The sequence below is a fragment of the Siphateles boraxobius genome, unplaced genomic scaffold, assembly GCF_051911475.1.
Source record: "Siphateles boraxobius isolate OS27281-9 unplaced genomic scaffold, OSU_SipBor_1 18, whole genome shotgun sequence".
NCBI classification, from domain to species: Eukaryota; Metazoa; Chordata; class Actinopteri; order Cypriniformes; family Leuciscidae; genus Siphateles; species Siphateles boraxobius.
This window is the reverse complement of record NW_027508788.1, coordinates 9,761,713-9,781,938: the sequence shown is the minus strand read 5'-3', so window position 1 is coordinate 9,781,938 and position 20,226 is coordinate 9,761,713. Positions and strand designations below refer to the sequence as shown.

The window sequence follows — 20,226 nt, the reverse complement described above, 5'->3', positions numbered from 1 at the left end:
GCCATGCGAATTAACAGTGATATTAGTATGGCTTTATTTTATTACTTGTGTAACTCTGTGGTCTGGTTTCACAGACAGGGTTTTTTAGATTAAGCCAGGATTCGGCCTTAGTTCAATTAGAACATTTAAGTAGATTTTATGAACATGCATTAGAAAAAAACTACTGGTGTGCATCTTGAGACAAAACAATGGCAGTGACATATTTTAAGATACGTCAGTACAAGTTGCTTTCAATTAAAACAGCTCAAACATGCATTTTAGTCTGGGACTAAGCATAAGACTTGTCTATGAAACCATGGGTATTAAACATAATAATGATACAAATACTACTACTACTAATAATAATAATAATAAATATATATTTATACTTTTTACATTTAATTGTATTTAATAGAAGTTTAAGTTTTTATACATTTTTACTAATTAAAATTATACTTTAACTACAATATGACCAATTCAAATGTTAAATTATTATTGTTATGGAGAAGGAGTGTAACGAGTCCCCTTATGTCACGACTGGATACTGAAATCACGATAAAATATTATTGTGATACTCCAAGGTAAAAGGTTAACAAATAAATGTACTGTTGATTAAAATGCTAAATTTGATATTACATTGTGGGTGTAAATGACTAGGTTTGGACTTGGTGCTGGTAACCCAGTGCGGAGGACAATAGTGACACTGAAGCTGAAAATACAGAATTATTTTAGACGAATATGCTTGCACTCTGTCACTGACTACTAGATATGTTAAAAGTAAAAAGTGGCCAACATTATTTTAAATATAAGACATTTGGCATTATCAGGGCACACAAATATTCCCCCATTGCATTATTATACATTATATTCAACATTATATGGTAGTTTAATTTAGTACTGACACTAAAACTCTGAAAACTTGAATTTTTTTCTCACAGTAATTTTACATTTGGGTGAGCTATCCACGATACATCATCAATCTCCACAATACATATTGTTGCATTTTTGTATTGCGATATATTGTGACACGATATATTGTTACACCCCTATTATGGCGTTACATTTGTAGTTTTAATAATGATAATAATAAAATGGTAACTTAAATATAAATTAGTGTAAAAAAAAGTTTAAAACTACTGTATATAAAATGCAAAAAAAAAAGAAAAGAAATATGTGTCTATATTTAACAGATGTGAACTATTGTCCCAACTGGGTCAGCAGAAATGATCCTTATTTTTGAGACCTGTGTTTTCTGATTTACTCTGTTTTCCTCATCTCTCAGAGTCCGCAGTGCTGAGTTATGACGGCAGCATGTTTCTGAAGATCCTGATGCCCCACGCCGTTCACACTGAGGCTGAGGACGTGTCTCTGCGCTTCATGTCACAGAGAGCTTACGGTCTGCTCATGGCCACCACCTCCAAAGAGTCCGCCGACACCCTGCGCCTGGAGCTGGACGGGGGAAGGGTCAGACTCACCGTCAACCTAGGTACCCTTTCACCACTGACCTCTGAATGAGAGGCACTCGTAAAACAAGTCTGGACTCCCTCCCAGAATGCATTTCACCCTCATTCCTTCATCTCTCTCTCTCTCTCATTCTCTCATTCTTTCTCTCTCTCTCTTTCTCTCTCTCTCTCTTTCTCTCTCTCATTCTCTCATTCTCTCTCTCTCTCTCTCTCTCTCATTCTCTCATTCTCTCTCTCTCTCTCTCTCTCTCTTTCTCTCTCTCATTCTCTCTCTCTCTCTCTCTCTCTCTCTCTCTCTCTCTCTCTCTCTCTCTCTCTCTCTCTCTCTCTCTCTCTCTCTCTCTCTCTCACCTTTGCAGCCTTCAATGGCTATCTTTTCTGCAGCTTTCAGAGCAGACAGCCAGAGAGACCAACCCATGTAGTGTTTTCTTTAGAAGACACATTGAGACATACTAGGGGAGACGGGGGAAATTATATAATTTTCAATTTTCCGAAATTTTTCTAACTGCCATCTTTGAGTACAAGAAACATATGATCATAATATTGAAATATATATATAAAAAGTACTATTAACTTTAATATTGAACGCCTATGTATCAAAGAAGAGTACATCCCAAAGCAATAATATGATCACTTTAAATACTTATTATCATTATTTATTTCTTGTACCTTTATATGATAATAATTATATTAGTTGTCAGGAATAATATGCATTTAAATAAATTCCATTAACTCCATTAATAATAAAATAAAATGGGTGTGATTTCTTTTAATACAATGTATTTTTATTTTTAATATAAAAATAGTGTGACAACCTGATTAGACAATAAATCTCTAATCTATAGTCTTGAACTAGATACTTATGTTAAATTTCATTACATATGTTAAAGATTCAGACTTTTAATTCAGTAATGTAGTTTTTATTTTATATTGTATATAGAAAAAAGTAAAATCAAGTTTAAAATCAAATTTTTTCATATATATACATATAAATGAATATATATATATATATATATATATATAATATATAATATATATTCATATATATGTACATATAAATGAATATATATGAATATATTGTGATTATTTTAATGAGACATACTGCTATATATATATATATATAGCAGTATGTCTCATTTCAAAGGCTGTCAAACTTTAGACAGGGAGAGAAAGGCACATAAGGAAATTATTGTACTTTAAAATCAAAATATGAAAAGTAATACAATCACACTTCCTTTTTTCAAGCAGAAAGAGAACTTTACCGATCATATGTTTTGAATAAGTGTTAGCAGTCTAGCTTGTTTGTGATGGAAGAAATGTAATTTCCCCTGATGTTCCCCCACCATGAGAACCATATTGTAATTCTTCTTAAGTCTCTCACTGTGCTCTCAGCTCAGGCTCAGACTGGAACTGTCTGTAATCTTCTGTACACAGACACAGTCCGCAGGAGAGTGTTTCTGTCTTACAGCAGTGTGACAGTGAGACGGGTCCCTGGCTGTCTGTGGTCACTCTTCTGTAGCGGTTGACAGCTTGAGAGTTCGCCACAGCCGAGAGTGCTCGCACTATTCAATAGGATCAATTATTCTCTTTAGTCATATAATCAGCCCATTCAATGTTTGCATGCTTTTTTCGTCGTCTTTTTTTCTCCAATGGAGAATTGGACATTTGGCCTGCAAAGATTATTCGTAAATACTTTATCTTAACAATACCACTTACAAATCTTACAAATTATATCGTCAGAGATTATTCTATAAAACACATCTTTAAAGAAATCAAGTCTAGGTGGTTTCACAATGATTTTAGTGCTGCTGTAAAATCTATATGAATATATTCATATAAATGAATATATATGAATATATTGTAATGATTTTAATGTTCTTTTTATTGATCCTTAGTGTTTTCTAATGAATCTGCTGTTCAAATAATGTTGCTTTCTTTCTTGGCATTAGATTTTCCGAATTAGATTGATTTCTGTGAATATATTCAATATGGCCATGATTCATCAAATTCATTATCAGATTTAGCAATTTCTTTGAGTCGTCATTCAGAAATGTAGATATTTGATTTTAAAAGCATATGTAGGTAATACTGCATTCAAAAGTTTGTGGTCAATTTTTTCTTTTTCTTTTTTTTTTAGAAAGAAATAAATTAGTACTTTTGTTTAGCTGAGATTGAATTTATTTGATCAAATGTGATAGTAAAGACATTTATAATGCCACAAAAGATTTCTATTTCAGATTGATGTTGTTTCTTTTTATCAAAGTATCCTAAAAAATGTATCACAGTTTTCACTAAAATATTAATCAGCTCAACTGTATTCAATATTAATAAAAAGACATTTTTTGACCGCCAAATAACATATTAGGAGGATTTCTAAATGATCATGTGACACTAAAGACCGGAAATTCAGCTTTGCGTCACATGAATAAATAACATTTTAAAATATTTTACAATAGAAAACAATAAAACAATTTATTACAATAAAAAAAATACTAATAATATTTCACATAATTACTGTTTTTACTCTATTTTTGATTAAAAACATAGGCTTAACATAAAAATAATAAAAAAAGATTTTCAAAAACATACCAACCCCAAACTTTTGAAAAGTACTGTAACATATACAGTATATTGGTTCATGAAATTGAAAATGAATATAATTTTTGTTCATTTATTGAATCCTTTTAAGTAGATTGTGAGCAAGCTTTTAGCTTGTATACAATATTCGGCTATTCATCCCCGCCTCTGATTTATAAATATAAAAAACAGCCTTTTCAGAGCAAGCATATTGAGATATTGCACTGTATATAGTTTAGCTGATAGATGAGCTGTTTTTGAACTCTTGGCTGATGGTGCAGACTGCCCTTGCCTACAGTCATACGGGCACCACCCACATACAGGAAGGAGGCAAAGCACAGGCTAAATGCAATGTTTTGTATGTGTGTGTGTGTGTGTATAAATTGCCAGGTGATTGTCAGATGTGCTGTCTCTCGTCCTGTTTGTGGGGTGTGGGCCCTTGTAGAGAGGGCCATTCTGACTCTCACCTTGTCCCCGGATGGTTGACTCTATGCAAAAACTGTTTATTTGTCTGCAGATTGAACCTTGAAGGATGTGGTTTTGAATTTTAGTTCCTTTTCCTTTAAATCTCACCATCTCACTCTCTTTCCCACCAGATTGTATCGGGATAGACTGTAACCTTAGTAAGTGATTCTTTTATCTGCAATGCTATTTTTGTCTCTTTCTCTCTCTCATGCTCAGCCCCAATTCATCCAAAGTTTGTTCTCCTCCCTCGTAATCCTGTCTTCCTGCACCGTTAACACAGATTTTCTTTTGAACATGTTCCCAGTTAGCATCCCTCTCTCTTTCTCTCTCACTCTTTCCCCAACACCCTCCTCTCTCTCGCGTTCCCTCAATCTCAATCACTTTTGTTACGCAAAATATGCCGATTCGCTGCGGTGTTTGAAATTAAGCATAACCATCACAACAGTTTCCATTTCAACACCATATGTTTCTCACTGCTCCAGTCTGTTTCATGTCCCTGTGGGACTCTTTTACATAAGGAAAATACGATAATAAACCATGTAATAAAATAAGAAATCTTCATTTGCCAAATCAGGCGTGAGGTTGAACATTGCCTGTATTTGAGCAGTGTTACATCCATGTGTTGGGAAACGGTGCAATCCTCAGTATTTAGCAGTGCAGTGATTCTGAAGGTAAGTAGTGTGAATGTTATCTTCAATATGAGACCAAAGGACTGTGTGTATGTGTGTGTGTATGTATGTGTGTTTAGCTAGATTGGAAACAAATTTGTCGGCAGAAGTTTGCTAAATATGACAAAAACTTTTAGGGATGTCCTCATTTGGAAAACAATTAACTAAAGTAGTTTTATATTCTAATAATTCTTTAAATTTTTAAGAGTAGAGTTAAGGTTTAGGTTTGTGAGTAGTATTGTTTATAATTATTAAAGTACTCACTGGTACTTTAATAATTATATAATTATTAAATACTATAATTATTAAAGTACTCACTATAATTATTAAAGTACACAATGCTTTATTACATTGAAATCTATCCATCATTCTATCCATATTCTACTTGCAGATTAGCTCACAGTTTCGCAAGAAAAAGAAAAAAAATCTAAATATACGCTACCATTCAAAGTTTGGTGTTGGACTTTTTTTTAATGTTTTTGAAAGACGTCTCTTATGTTTATCTAGGATGCATTTAAAAAATACAGTAAAAAGTAACATTGTAATACATTACTACAATTAATGTAACTTTTTGATATATTTTACAATGTAATTTCTTCATGTGATTCAAAGCTGTATTTCAGCATCATTACTCCAGTCTTCAGTGTCACATGGTCCTTCAGAAATCATTCTAATATGCTGATTTGCTGCACATTTATCATCAATGTTGAAAACATTTATTGTAACATTATAAATATATTTACGATCACTTTTGATCATCCTTGAGCGTATCCTTGCTGAATAATAGCATTTGTTTCTTTAAAAAAAAGTCTTGCTGACCCCAATTTTTAAATGGTTGTGTGATTTATATTTGGTAAATAGCTGGGTAAGATAATGTAGTAGTATAATGTCAGCTAATTGTGGCACATTTATTATTTACTTTATACAGTATAAGCAGTAGTATGTCCTCATTTAAATAACTGAGTAAAAATGTGTGTGTTATTGGATGTTTTGTTTTTGGTTTCATGAGTGTCAAAAAAAAATTATGCGGATACAGTGTGTGACTTCATCCTCTTTTTCCTTTGTTTGAGGATTAAAGCTTTTCCGTTTGCTTAAGAAATTCTAGACTACGGAAATTCATGCCACATACAGTATTTCCATGTAAATTATGCCTCTAATTGTGAGATTTGTCTCTCTAGTACTTCATTAGTCATGAGGTGGTAGGTGTTTGTGCTTCAGGACACGGTTCCCAAAAAAGCATGACAATATCGTTCACCATTCAAATGCGTCATCAAAGATCGTTCATTCATCTGTGATAATGACTCAACAAATTTGGATTTGTGGAATGCTTTTCATTATAAATGTTAAAATAATTCCAATGAAAAACAGATGTATCCGAGCATGATGCGTCATGTGCTCATTGCAATGAACTGTAGAGGCATTGCGCACGACGTTTATAAGCAGCAAGTAGGCCCACACAGAATCTGCACCCACTGTTCATAAAGATCTACACATTCGTACAGTTCCTGAAATATTTGGATACTTAGGTTGTGTTTTAAGGTATCAATTACACAATATTTAACCGAATTTTACAGATTTCCCCAAGTCAAGCTCATTTGACAGCCCTTGTGGGGTTTACACGCTCCAGTGAGAAAATGTTTAAACATTAAAATACTCACTTTTTCAATAGTATAGCCACAAGACGTAAACAATGTGTTAACATGATTTTAATGTGAAAAAATTCCCTTTCTAGATAAAAATGTGTGAAGTTTTACTACTTTGTTGCATGACAACATAACGCCTAAAACCATAAAGCAATCATCAAAAAAACGAGAATGTTTGAGCTCAAATAAATGCTTTTATAATATTATAAGCTTCACGTTTCTGCTTCTAAATCCTCCCAACAATGGCCCTTTTATTTTCATTGTAAGTGCCTCAGTCGAACCTTATGAAAATGAAGGGTAAATCTAAATGATATACTATATGTATTGTAATATTTGGCTGTTACTGTATTCTAGCACTGCTAAAGTGCTGTATTGACCATCCACGACTGGAACTGTCCTGTTCCAATTAACATAATATCATGAATTCATTCACATTTTCCACCACCAGGTGGCAACATACACCATCTATTCCGCTTCAGATTTTGTCTCAAGCAAGTGCTTTTTGAAGGACTGAATCTACAAATCATCCCTTTTTAGGGAAGGTAACATCCTTATCAAAAATGTTACAAACTATGGTAAACGCATTTGATGACACATATTACGTTTTATGGCACTCCCGCTATTTAGGAGTCGAAAAGCGATTTATCGTGCATAATGCTCACGGGATGATGAATCTCTGCTTGGTCATATGTGGATGAGTACATTCATAATCAGGCGAGCATGACCATTTGATATGTTAACCTGTGAAAGTGTTTCACAGTCCCCTCTACACTCTCAATATTAACTTGATGGGTATGTCAAACATATTTAGAATGATGAAAGTTTTAATGACAGTAAAATGTTAATTGCCTTTTAAATAGACAGAAATGCTGGTAGTTAAAGTAAATTATACCCAATTAGAGCCCTCTGCCATCTGGTAGGAGTTTTTTTTTCTCTTCTCCTCACCATGATGTGCATTTTAAACGGTTTAGCACGTCATGAATACGAAGCAGATTCAGATGACGTTATCATGCAAAAATCACACATTAATGTTAAGCTAACATTAGGTTTGATGTATAATTGACATTTTCCAACGCCTGAAGCTATTCATCAAAGTTTGATATGAAAATCCAACATTTCTTGATACCTAGCACTTTTCTAACTCGTATTTGCTTACAATCACAGATTGTATTTGAGCTCGAATCCTTTATGCTGTCGCAGTTTCATCCGTAATGCTGAGCAACACAAGGCCGAGCCGAATCGACGCGTGCGCTCTTAGACTTAAAAGCAGGGATGGGCAACGATTTAAATTTAATTAACAAGCTGCCAGAAGGTGTAGAAAGACAACTCCCCCTCGCTCTGCCTCCTGCTCGCTTATTCTAGGGGGTTTTCAGAGCTGGAAGAGCTAATTAGAGAGATGATATGACATCGACACATTCCGATGCAAAGAGTGTCACACGTACCTGGTCATTAAGAGTTTTACCCGCAGGGATGTACAGTACTGCATCTATAGTGCAACTTTGAGCTCCACACAGATTGCCCACCAGATTAAAACCAGATGTTTAGCTTAAACGAAGTCATCCGTGGAAGATTTATCAGATTCCGAGTGCTACAAAACCCCTGCAAATAGGCTGACGTTGTTCATCGGAGGGTCTGTTGACTCCAGCAGAGCCAATTAGAGTAGCCAGCAGTGCAGTCTGAGGGGCTTTGAAGCTCCATGAAGACTGAGGCAGCTGCATCGATGCCTGACCCATTTTTCCACACACACCCCAGGCACCTCTGAGCCCACGCCAACCCGGACCGCAGTGGCCTGGCAGCAGAAAACCGTTACTTTAGCATATTATTGGCGAACTTTCACCGCTGCCAATTGGTTTTGTATCGATGGTTGGAATCTTGAGGGTTTGAGATGAATTTGGTGTGTGTGTGTGAATTTGGTGTGTGTCACTTTAAACCTGTGTGCAGTTTTGTTCCTCGGCCATAAAACTCCTGAGCCTGGTAGGATTATACACATACCCAGGGCCAATTCAATTTCATTTCAATTCAGTTTAAGTATAATGTGTTTGTCTCCTGTTACACACTAATGCTCAGGCATCACCAGTCATTCTGTGTTATAATGAGCAGAACTGTTTTCAATAGTTTTTTTTAAAGCAATATTTAAAGACACCGAATCAATGTGGTTTGTATTTATAAGTGACGCATTTAAATGAAAAACAAAGAGCATATTTACTAAGTCAATAACAAAGCTGAACTGGAAGCTGCAGATGAAAAAATAGCTTTTAACAATTACACATATTGTAGTTGTGAATGTTATCAGTGCTGGGTGTAACTCATTGCTAAGTAATTTAATTACTTTTCCCTTGAAAAGTAAAGTAAGGGATTACTTAATTTTTCTGTAATTTAATTAGTTACTTATTTTGTAATTGCATTAAATACTGTACAGACTAGAACATTTCTATAAAATCAATAGTGGATTTAATCTCTAAATTTAATGTCTGATGTTAAAATGTGTGTTTTAATGTAACCTTCTCCCTTTAAATACTTAGCTCATTGTAAATATGTAATTAGTTGCTAGTAGTTAATACATTTTTTAGAGTAACTTACCCAACACTGGGTGTAATGTAAATGGATTATGAAATAAGTGTTTTTCTCCAAAACATGTTGGCCACAATTATTGGTATCCCTAGAAATTCTAATGAGTAAAATATCTCTGAAGTATTTCCCCATTCATAATTACAATTTTAACAGGGTGACTAAGGAAATAAAATTGTCCAGCCATGACTTCTTGTTAAATAAAATATGAGGTAACACAAACCTAAATTCCCTTATTCATCCAACACAATGAGTAAAACCAAATAATAGAGTTCTGATGTGCAGAAAAAGATTGTTGAGCATCACAAAGTAGAAAGTGACTAAGAAAATAGCTAAAACATTGAAAATACCCGTTCCCACCATCAGGGCAATAACTAAGAGTTCCATACTTAAGTTCCAATCAGATGTCACGAATCTGCCAGGAAGAGGATGTGTGTCTATATTGTACTAATGCACGGCGAGGAGGAGAGTTTGAGTGGCCAAAGACTCTTCAAGGATCACAGATGGAGAATTGCAGAGATTAGTTGAGTCTTGGGGTCAAAAAGCCTTGAAAAAAAAAAAACCCCGGCACATACAGCGCCACAAGTTATATGAGAGCTTTAAGAAAAAATCCTCAGCTCTCATCTAAAACCAATCTCCAGCATATTCAGTTGTCAGACACGACTGGAACTTTAAACAGGACAGTTTCTATGGTCAGATGAAACGAACACACACACACACACACACACACACACACGCACGTGATACAGGGATAAAAGTACCCAATGTGTATAATTTAAATATACTACTGGAACTTTAATGTTGTGGTCCTGTTTTTTCTGCTGGAGGTCCTGAACATCTTGTTCACATACCTAGCATCATGGATTCTGTCAAATACCAACAGATGAAAAATCTAAATCCTGACAGCATGTGCTAGAAATCTTCTAATGGGTTGGATCTTCTAACACGACAACAATCCAAAACAAACATCAAAATCAACACAAAAATGTGTCACTGAGCACAAAACCAAGCATCTGCAATGGCCATCCCAGTCCCAGACCTGAACCCTATAGAAAATGAGTGGGCTGAACTGAAGAGAAGAAGCGCCAACATGGATCTGGGAATCTGAAGGATCTGGAGAGATTCTGTATGGAGGAATAGTCCCTGATCTCCTGTCAGGTGTTCTCCAAACTCATCAGGCATTATAGGAGAAAACTCAGAGCTGTTATCTTGGAAAAAGGAGGTTACAAATCGCATTTAATAAAAGGTTGCCAATAATTATGGCCAACGTGTATTAGAGAAAAACATTATTGCATAAAGAGATTTTCTCCCATTTTCAATTGTTTACTTCAATGAAAGGTTAGATTTTTGTGAATATATCAAAAGGATAATCAATGCAGATTTATTTTCACAGCCTTCTTTGATCATATTTACCAAGGATGCCAATAATTCTGACATTGGGTCTCATTCACTAATAATTGGGTGTTATTAGTGTTATTTATTAAAATAAATTCCAGCACAGCTTTACAACAACTCAGAATGAAATGACCCTTCACAGTAAATAATGCTTTACAATGAACTCTGTTTGAGAGCTACATATGGCAATTTATCTGTTCAATAAAATACCTGACTCACCTGTTGAGTCATAAAAACACCATCTCTGCTCTGATTTTACAATAATTAAAATCCCTCAGTTCTCGCCATCGCTGAAAAGCCAAGCCAATCCTGATTCTCATTTGTCGCGTTCTCTTTTTGCCAGGAGACTATTCTCTGATCTATATAATCTAGACTATTCTCGTTATTTTTTAAATATATATATATATATATATACACCCTACATAGGCTCACAGAAAGTATTATAAGAACAGCATATGTACGTGTTACGATTCTCCTTAAGGAGTGTCTCGGTGTGTATGTTTTGTGTGGGCGCGTGGTTGTGTGAAATGTAAATCAGTGTGTTTGTGTGTGTAGGTATGCTCATGAGTGTCAGTATGCTTGTCTGCACTCTGTAGAAACGTTTGAGTTAGGAGATATGTCCTGTCAGTTCACTCTGAGTACGTGTTTGTATTTGTGTGTGTGTGTGAGTGAGAGCACCAGGCCTGTGAGGTAGACTGTGCTGTATTGATAAGACGGGAAGCTTGCAGCGGTGTGTGACTTTGGCCCTCTCTCTTTGCAGGTAAAGGACCGGAGACTCTGTTCGCAGGGCATAAGCTGAATGACAATGAGTGGCACTCTGTGAAGGTGGTGCGCCGTGGGAAGAGCCTGCAGCTTTCTGTTGACAATGTGACCGTGGAGGGTGAGCAGAAGACCTCACACACACTGTATATGGACACATGGACAATTATTACAGTTATAACAGAGTCGACATTCAATCTTAATATGCCTGTGTACACTACATTCAAAAGTTTAGGGTCAGTATGATTTTTTTTTTTGATTGACATTAAAGACATGTGTAACATTAGAAATGATTTAAATTTAAAATAAATGTTGTTCTTTTGAAAATTTTATTTAACGAATCCTGGAAGTTATTATTTACGATTTCCATCAATGCTACATCAATTTGTTCTTTTGAATTTTTTATTTATCAAAGAATTCTGGTAGATTCCTTTCAAAGTTTCCATAATATTACTAAGCAGCACCTTAGATTTCAACATCGATAATAATAAGAAATATTTATTGGACACCAAATCGGCATATTAGAATGATTTCTGAAGAATCATTTGATACTGAAGACGGCAGCAATGGCTGATGAAAATTCAACGTTGCCATCAGATGAATAAATTACATTTAAAATGTATTACAACAGGTTTTTTTTTTTTTTTTTTTTTTTTTTTATTCTATTTTTGATTAAATGCAGCCATGGTGAGCATAAGAAACTTATTTCATAAACATTACAAAATCTCACTGACCTCAAACTTTTGAACAGTGTATATACAAGATAATATGAACATGAAATTTAAAAAGGAAAACATTTCGGACTGAAATTACGTAAACATGCTTACTGTATCCTAACCAGGTGTGATCCATTAAAGTAACAATCGCTCTTATTCTCCAGCTTAGGGCTGGGTGGCCCCGCCTACTGTGAAACTATGAAATCTAATTGGTCTAAATTCTTGCACCTCATAGTGAATTCTAATGTTTCCAAATTTTGTGTATGAATCATTCATTGATTGCTTTTGTGAACCAAATGATCCAATCCACTGCCAAAGTGTGACTCGAAAGAATAGTTTGTTCGCAAATTGCTAGTCATTTCATGAACAATTCAATATTTTCAGTGAATAATGACTTAAATTTCAGTATGTTTCTTATAGGAAGTTATCTTCACGGATTTTCACGTTCAGTATACATAGACTTGCTTGACTTGCTGCATCATACGTAGTTAGGGCAGCATGTTATTCATTCTTCGTTGCGGTGACAACTGAAAGATTATATATAGAACAGTTTTTCAGGTTAAACTTCATCTTGCACATTGCAAGTTCAGCGTTACAGCACATCCAGCTCTGAATTGAACATCAAAAGCTGTACTTGCCTTGGGATGGGCTCAGGCAGCACGCCATTCCCTAATATCTTCAGTTCCCAGACCTGACTAATCGAGCGTGTTTGGTTCCGCCACAGGCCAGATGAGCGGAGCACACACGCAGCTGGAGTTCCACCACATAGAGACAGGCATCATGACCGAGCGGCGCTTTATCTCAGTCATGCCTTCCAACTTCATCGGCCACCTGCAGGGCCTCGCTTTCAATGGCATGCCGTACCTAGACCAGTGCAAGAATGGTGACATCTCCTACTGCGAGCTCAACGCCCGCTTCGGCATGCGCCGCATCGTGGCCGATCCGGTCAGCTTCCGGAATCGAGGCAGCTATGTGGCGCTGTCCACCCTGCAGGCTTACGCCTCCATGCATCTCTTCTTCCAGTTCAAGACCACCAGCCCTGATGGTCTGATGATGTTTAACTCTGGAGACGGCAATGACTTTATCGTGATTGAGCTTGTGAAGGGGTGAGTGGGTGAAGAAAAATAAGTTTATTGTATTCCTGTAATTATACTCCTGCACCATGTTTTTAAAGACATTTTTTTTTTTTAGCTTTTAGTTAAATGTCAAAGCTCCCTTTTAGCAGATATACACATTTAGAATTTGCAACAGTGTTATTTTAGTAATAATTCTATACTATATATTTATATTTTGTTTTATTATTTTAGTTTGCTTCATTTCAGATTTAGTTTAGTTTTAATTTATATTCTATTTTATTTTAGCTTCAATTCATTTAATGTAAACGATTTTTAAAAGTTTTAATTTTAGTTAACAATAACAACACTGATGTGCCAGAAATACTGAAAAACTATTGATGACTCATCTTGCACTACACAGAATTTTGTCCAATCAAATGCACTCTAGAGGGGAAAAGCCCCTCGTCCTGCATCCAAAAAGAGAAGTATTCTGCCCAACTGTCCTGTTTCAATAAGAATTGTGCTTTGGAAACAAAACTATTATCATCAATTGATTTCGTGTGGACTTTAAATGGCAAAAATATAGGACACTGCATTTGACTCCGCCCTCTGCTGCATCAAACCAATCAGAGGAAAAGCTCATTGAATAAAATCTGTTCATTATTAAAGGACTTTATGGCTTAGTCCAGAGGAGCGCATCACTATTGTCCATACTCGTATTGCTAAAAACAGCATTAATCATTAAAATTATATTAGTAAACGGCATTTGATTAAACAATGAAGTTAAGACAGGAACTATAAAGAAGCGATTAGAACAGAAGATTTCAGAACATCACTGGACAAAAAAGGAACTAGAAATTTCAGAAATAGGCAGGGTATTATGAAATGATAATAACGCTGAGATAACTACCTGATTGAGAAGAGAAAGAGCGATGAAATTAGAGTGCAATATAAAGATCAGCCTTATAAGAGCTATACGTGATGGAAAGCCTGAGGCCTGAGAGACAACGAGATAGAGAACTTAGCTAAAAGCAAAGCTTCCTGAACTATTCTACAGCACTTCAGCTAAAGGAAATTATATTATTCTTTGAATTGTGAGCTTGCAGTCTCATTTGAATGTGATGAAAAAGACTGTGTATTTGTGAAATAATGCTAAGACAACACTTCTTTGTTGGCTGCACTCAAAAACATACAGCATGACTAGTGTAGTCCGAATCAGGAACAAATGACTGTTAGAAGTCGACTTGTTTAATGATTTCCCCCCCCCAAAAAAATCTGTTCCAAAACATAGTTAGCTGCTTTTGAAGGTGTCATAGGGGCTCAGAAAGCAAAGCCTTTTCCAATAGGCAGGCGTCTTAATTATGCTGCCTACTAAGAATTCATGTTTTGGCCAAATGCAAACGAAAAGCCTTAAACCCAATATTTGCATGTGCTATGAATTTTTATGTTTATTAGTGTGTGCTGTTAGTCAAACTCTGTTGAAAATAATTTTTTAGTTTGTTTCAGTTAACATGCTGCCTTATAAGGCAGCTGTCTATGTAGGCAATAAGCAGCAATATGGTTCAAATGGTTTTGGAACAGAGCTTGAATCTGTCTGATGAATCCTTCACTAAATCTGACCCAAAAAGCCTTGAACTCATTTAGTACTGAAACGTGTTGTTCATATGACAATGTGCAGTTACAGACATTTGCTTATAAACACCGTTATGAACAAACATTTGCAGTTTTTTTGTAATAAATATTTGGTAAATTTTGTTTAGGATCCAATTCTTACTATTAACTAGAACCTATTAGCACGCATATTACTAGGATGTTGGCTGTTTATTAGTACTTATAAAACACATATTAATGCCTTTTCCTGCATGACCATATTCTACAACCCTTCTACCTAATACCTAAACTTAACAACTACCTTACTAACTATTAATAAGCAGTTATTAGGAGTTTATTAATAGCTAGTTAAAGTGAGAATTGGACCTAAATATGACCAAATATTTAATATAGTTTAGAATAATAAACATAGAAGACATATTCAGTCTTTAAAACATTGCAGTATGTTACCCAAATTAGCATTGTAAGTTTTAGTTCAATTATGGGTTTGAACCGTTTGGGGAGTGGGTGCAATTCTATAGGAACCACTGACAGGAAGAACAAGCCCTTGAGATGGTAAACAAGTATTTTCTTCTACTCTACCACCCATATGCTATTATAAATGAGGATACTGAGACATTCCCACTGACAGCTTCAGTACATTACACAGATTGTTGGCAATATGATCCTTTAGCATACAAACATCAGTCCCGAGAGAGGCGAAGCTCAAAGACCTTTTCCGACAGAACTAACGCACACTTGTTTGTGTAGAAGAGTGAGCTGCAGATATTATTACAGAAACTCCCAGAAGACACAGCGGATATTCGAGGGAGCACATGTAAGCTGCGAGTTTAACACATTAGAATATGAGAGACATCCAGATGAGGTTAAGTTGCCACGCTAAACAGCGTGTTTAAGTTTGCGATTAGTTAACAGACATTACTTGGATGTGAATCATAGCTGTGGGAGGGTGAGTCAAGTCGCATTATAAGATTCGCACATTTGTCTCCTTGGCATTAGTTAAAGATACGAGGAGGAGAATCGCTTGATGAATCATCACAGGATAGAGGCCATATTTAAATTTAAACAAATTCTGCACGAGTTGCTTTTGGTTATGCGTAAATGCTGATCACTATCTGCCAGGAATCAGTTCGAGGTATTCTTTGACGTTTGAGTGTACGCACGATGACTCTGAGACAACTGTGTCTGCTTGTCAATCAAGAGCGATTTTAGGGGAACGATTGCGTGGATTGCTATTCTTAGCCTCGGATACTGTAATCGGCTCACATGAAAAGTGCAAATCCATTTCAAAAAGATAAAGTAAGCACTGGTGATCTTGATGGGAAAAAAGAGCAACTTTTTAATCACATGTAATGTAAGTGTTATTTGATTAACGCTATTCTATTAATTGGCAGCTCACTCTGTTCCCAGCCCACATGCCAAAGCCGCCACGTGGGAGATCCGCAGTCTCGGATCAGTTATTTTTCCTAGCAGCCTAGTAAAAGATTTCTCAGTTCAATCACACTGCCTATGCCAAACATAGCAGGTACAACAACCTGATTTTCTCTATGCATTTTATTCCATTGGGCAAAAATGAATAGTGACAAAGGGGAAGGTGCCTCAGATGTTTATCTTCCTCAGCCGCAGTGGTCCAGAAAGCCAGTTATTCAGTAAGCAATTAGACAGCAGGTGGCCTTGCCTCTCTTACCGGAGTCTGCACAAGAATGTAAAATGAGAGAGCGCTAATGAGAGCTCTCTCTCTCTCTCTCTCTCTCTCTCTCTCTCTCTCTCTCTCTCTCTCTCTCTCTCTCTCTCTCTCTCTCTCTCTCTCTCTCTCTCTCTCTCTCTCTCTCTCTCTCTCTCTCTCTCTCTCTCTCTCTCTCTCTCTCTCTCTCTCTCTCTCTCTCTCTCTGCAGTATCCTGATGCATGAACTGAGGGCAACTACTAGCATTAGCAAAATCAAATGTTTATAGTTTGAATAAATAATAGAAATGAACTGATTATCTCCATGACTTTGTCAGTATTGACCTCTCTTTTTATTGTACAACTTTTTTTTGCCATTGGTTTGAATAGAGTATGAAAATGTCTTAGTTCTGCAAGTATTTTTCACATTTAGACATTTCAGACGATTTTTCAGTAAAGACTTCTAAGCCACACAAACAGTTCAGAGATGAATCACAGTATTATAGTATTCATCTGGAAGCAAAAAAAGTATTTGAAAAGTGGAAAAAGGAATGAGACAGTGTAGTCTGATGAGGGATTGAACTAGTCCTGCAGTCACACTTGAGCTCTGTTGCTGAAAGTCTCAATTCTATGATAAATGATGATTTCTCTTAAGGCATATTTCAATACTCAACAACCCCAAAAGCTTGTGTTAGGTCTGTCTTGAAATATTTGTGGATTATCCAACCCAGGCTTTTTGATAAAACGTGCCTGTGATGACATTTCTGTAAAATGATATGGAAATTGAACACTTTGAAATTGAAATGTCTAGTGAGTGGACCTTTCCCGATCCCGTCCCCCCTCTCTCTCTCTCTCTCTCCCACCTCACTTCCTGTCTAGCTACTGTCATATCCAATAAAAGGCACAAAAAACCCCCGCCAAAAATAAATCTTAAAAAAACAAACAAACAGTGTTCTAGGTGAACTCCCAAGCAAGTTTACTATGTTGGGTAAAGCCATACATATGGAGCTGGTTATGTGATGCAGACAAAAAAACAAGTTTATAAATCATGCGCTATGTTAAGTGTTTGAGGTCATAATATAGTACTGTGCAAGGAAACGTATAAAAATAAATATTCATTAATCGATAATCTGCCCCTGTAATTATAACCTGTGTGTAAAGAAATCCAATTTATTGCTGTTTTGCTGCCATTAGTGTTCATTTAAGACGCAAAAATGGTAAAGACACGTTTTTCCAATGAGCCAACGCTGCGGTTGTTGCGAAAGATCAGATTCTCTATGGAGAAAGTTAAAATGCCTTTTTTTTACTTCCAGAACACTTTTCACTCTATAGGCTGATCAACTGTTATGGTAGCGATATATTATCCACAACTAATTTTGGCATATTAGTTATAAGCCAAAGCGCATTTATCACTGACAAATATGAGTATAAAATCTTTAAATTGCAAAAAATATGTGAAATGAAATCTACACACCAACAATTTCAAACCATCAAATAATGTCTAAATATGATATATGGAGCAACAGTGTATTGTATTTTATTGGACACTTGGCTGAAAACTGTAACTGGGGCTGCTCACCGAGCTTCTGACAGGTTAGAAGTCTGTCTGTGCCAGTATTTCAAGCCTTATTACAGTTATTGATTTGGAAGCAGAAAGGCAGTATTGTCATCCTAAAGAGGGTTGCCTGATTCCACTGGGCTGTGTGATTGACAGGGGAACTGATGTATTGCAGGTACATCCATTATGTTTTTGACTTGGGCAATGGGCCGTCGCTCATGAAGGGCAACTCTGACAAGCCTCTCAATGACAACCAGTGGCACAATGTGATGGTGTCCCGCGATGACAGCAACGTGCACACGCTCAAGATCGACTCCCGCACGGTCACGCAGCACTCCAATGGAGCCCGCAACCTGGACCTGAAAGGTATTTCTTCTCTATATACACACTTTTCAGAATCACTACCATGTGCCTTAGTTATTACTCAATGCATATTCGGATTTGAGATACCTTGAACCTTTTTATTTTATTTTAGTTTTTTAAATGTCCACCTTTTGTTGTCCACATTTTTTGAGTGATAGTAATAGAACGACTTAAATGGGTAGTTGATCCAAAAATGAATATTGTTATTTGCTCATCCTAATGTCACTACAAACCTGTATGACTTGCTTTCAGTGTTTTTTTTTTTTTTTTTGTCCATACAATGAAAGTCAATAGAAACCAACTGTAACAATTTCGGAACCAACATTCTTCAAAATATCTTTTGTGTTCCACAGAAAAAAGTAAGTTTACATACACATTTGGAATTACATGAGGGTGGGACTGACATTTTATTTTTTGGGCGAACTTTCCCTTTCACAGCCCATTTGTACTTCACAGCCTCATTGTTGCAACCACCTAGCAACGCCCTAACAACCGGTCAGAACACCAAACATTTAGCAACTCCTTAGCGACCACCCTTATCCATATTCTAAATTGTACAGTATATGCTTATCAAGATACTAATAGCTTTATTGACAGTATAAAAAAAAAAAAAAATTCTTAAAAAAAATCTGAACAACAAATATTTCTGTATCAATTCTGTAGATTTATTATAATATAAATAAAATATAATTATTTTAACTTAAAATATACATTTATTTTTGAAAGAAACCTCTTATACATAAGATATAGCGTAAGATAACATATTATATATATATATTGATTTTTATAGTGGAGGGTCTTTGATTGAGGGACACTGGGTCGGAAAATGGGTTATACAGGCAACTTCACTTTGTTCTCTAGGAACAATCTTCAGTATAACATATCTTTCTTTCACTGTTTTCACACTCACGTTGGTTGTTTAGGCTCAAGTCTTATGACTGTTGTCTCATTCTTAGGTACGCTTAGATACATATTTGCAGTTTTACGCTCATCTTGGGTTTGATTTTAAACTCCTGCATTCAACTTTAATGAGTATATTTCCTGATGGGTGTTTACACGGCTCCCGGCTCCTTGTTTAAATCATGTTGCTTTTGAAATCTACCTTCCAGTACTTCTCACTTTTGCTATCGTTGTTCACTGTTTTCTGCTGTAATTAGAAGAACAAAGAGGAGCGCCTACAGGGGAAAGAGAAAAAGCAGCAACAATACGCCAATGACTTTGCATATTTTTTAGTGCTTCCAAACCTGCTTTTGCTACCTTAAGCAGGTGTTGCTTAACTCTGGGCACAAAAACAAACTTTTATTTCACATAAAATATACGAATATGAATCTCATGTATATTTTAGTTCTTTCCTTGTGTGTTGAAATGAAATATTTTGATTGGAAAGACATTAGCAGCTGCTGGCAGAGCAATATCCTAGGTGAAAAGCACTTTCACTGTTTTCACTGGCATCTTAGTAGAAATCTTGGCAGGCAATCCTTAGTTTTGTGTCCGAGTCGACATTTGTAGAAAGCTGAGACAAGTTCACCCAAAAAAGAAAACAGAACCCACTTTGTTTGTCAAGACCACATAATCTAACCATGGAACAAGTAGTAGATGTAATGAGAATTTGTCAATGTTTTTTTTCTCAGTGTCTGTTGCTTTTTTCCTGCTGATTGGCTGGTAATGCGGTAGATTGGAACCATTTCTTTAGTAAATGAAATTGACATGTTTTATAGTTCAAAACTTTGGAAACGTTACAAT

At 35.8% G+C, this 20,226-nt stretch overlaps 1 protein-coding gene across 23 annotated transcripts in view; it reads left to right on the top strand.

Moving 5' to 3' along the window:
- nrxn2a (neurexin 2a) overlaps positions 1-20,226 on the top strand; it is a 316,646-nt gene that overhangs the window by 95,155 nt on the left and 201,265 nt on the right. For 15 of the 23 annotated variants that reach the window (XM_077233387.1, XM_077233378.1, XM_077233374.1 and 12 more), the window contains 5 exons: positions 1,262-1,465; positions 4,616-4,642; positions 11,519-11,638; positions 12,958-13,339; positions 18,296-18,486. In XM_077233387.1, coding sequence (XP_077089502.1) covers positions 1,262-1,465; positions 4,616-4,642; positions 11,519-11,638; positions 12,958-13,339; positions 18,296-18,486 — 924 coding nt within the window. The remainder of the gene's footprint in view (positions 1-1,261; positions 1,466-4,615; positions 4,643-11,518; positions 11,639-12,957; positions 13,340-18,295; positions 18,487-20,226) is intronic. The other 8 variants (XM_077233386.1, XM_077233381.1, XM_077233385.1 and 5 more) reach the window with 1 other exon arrangement.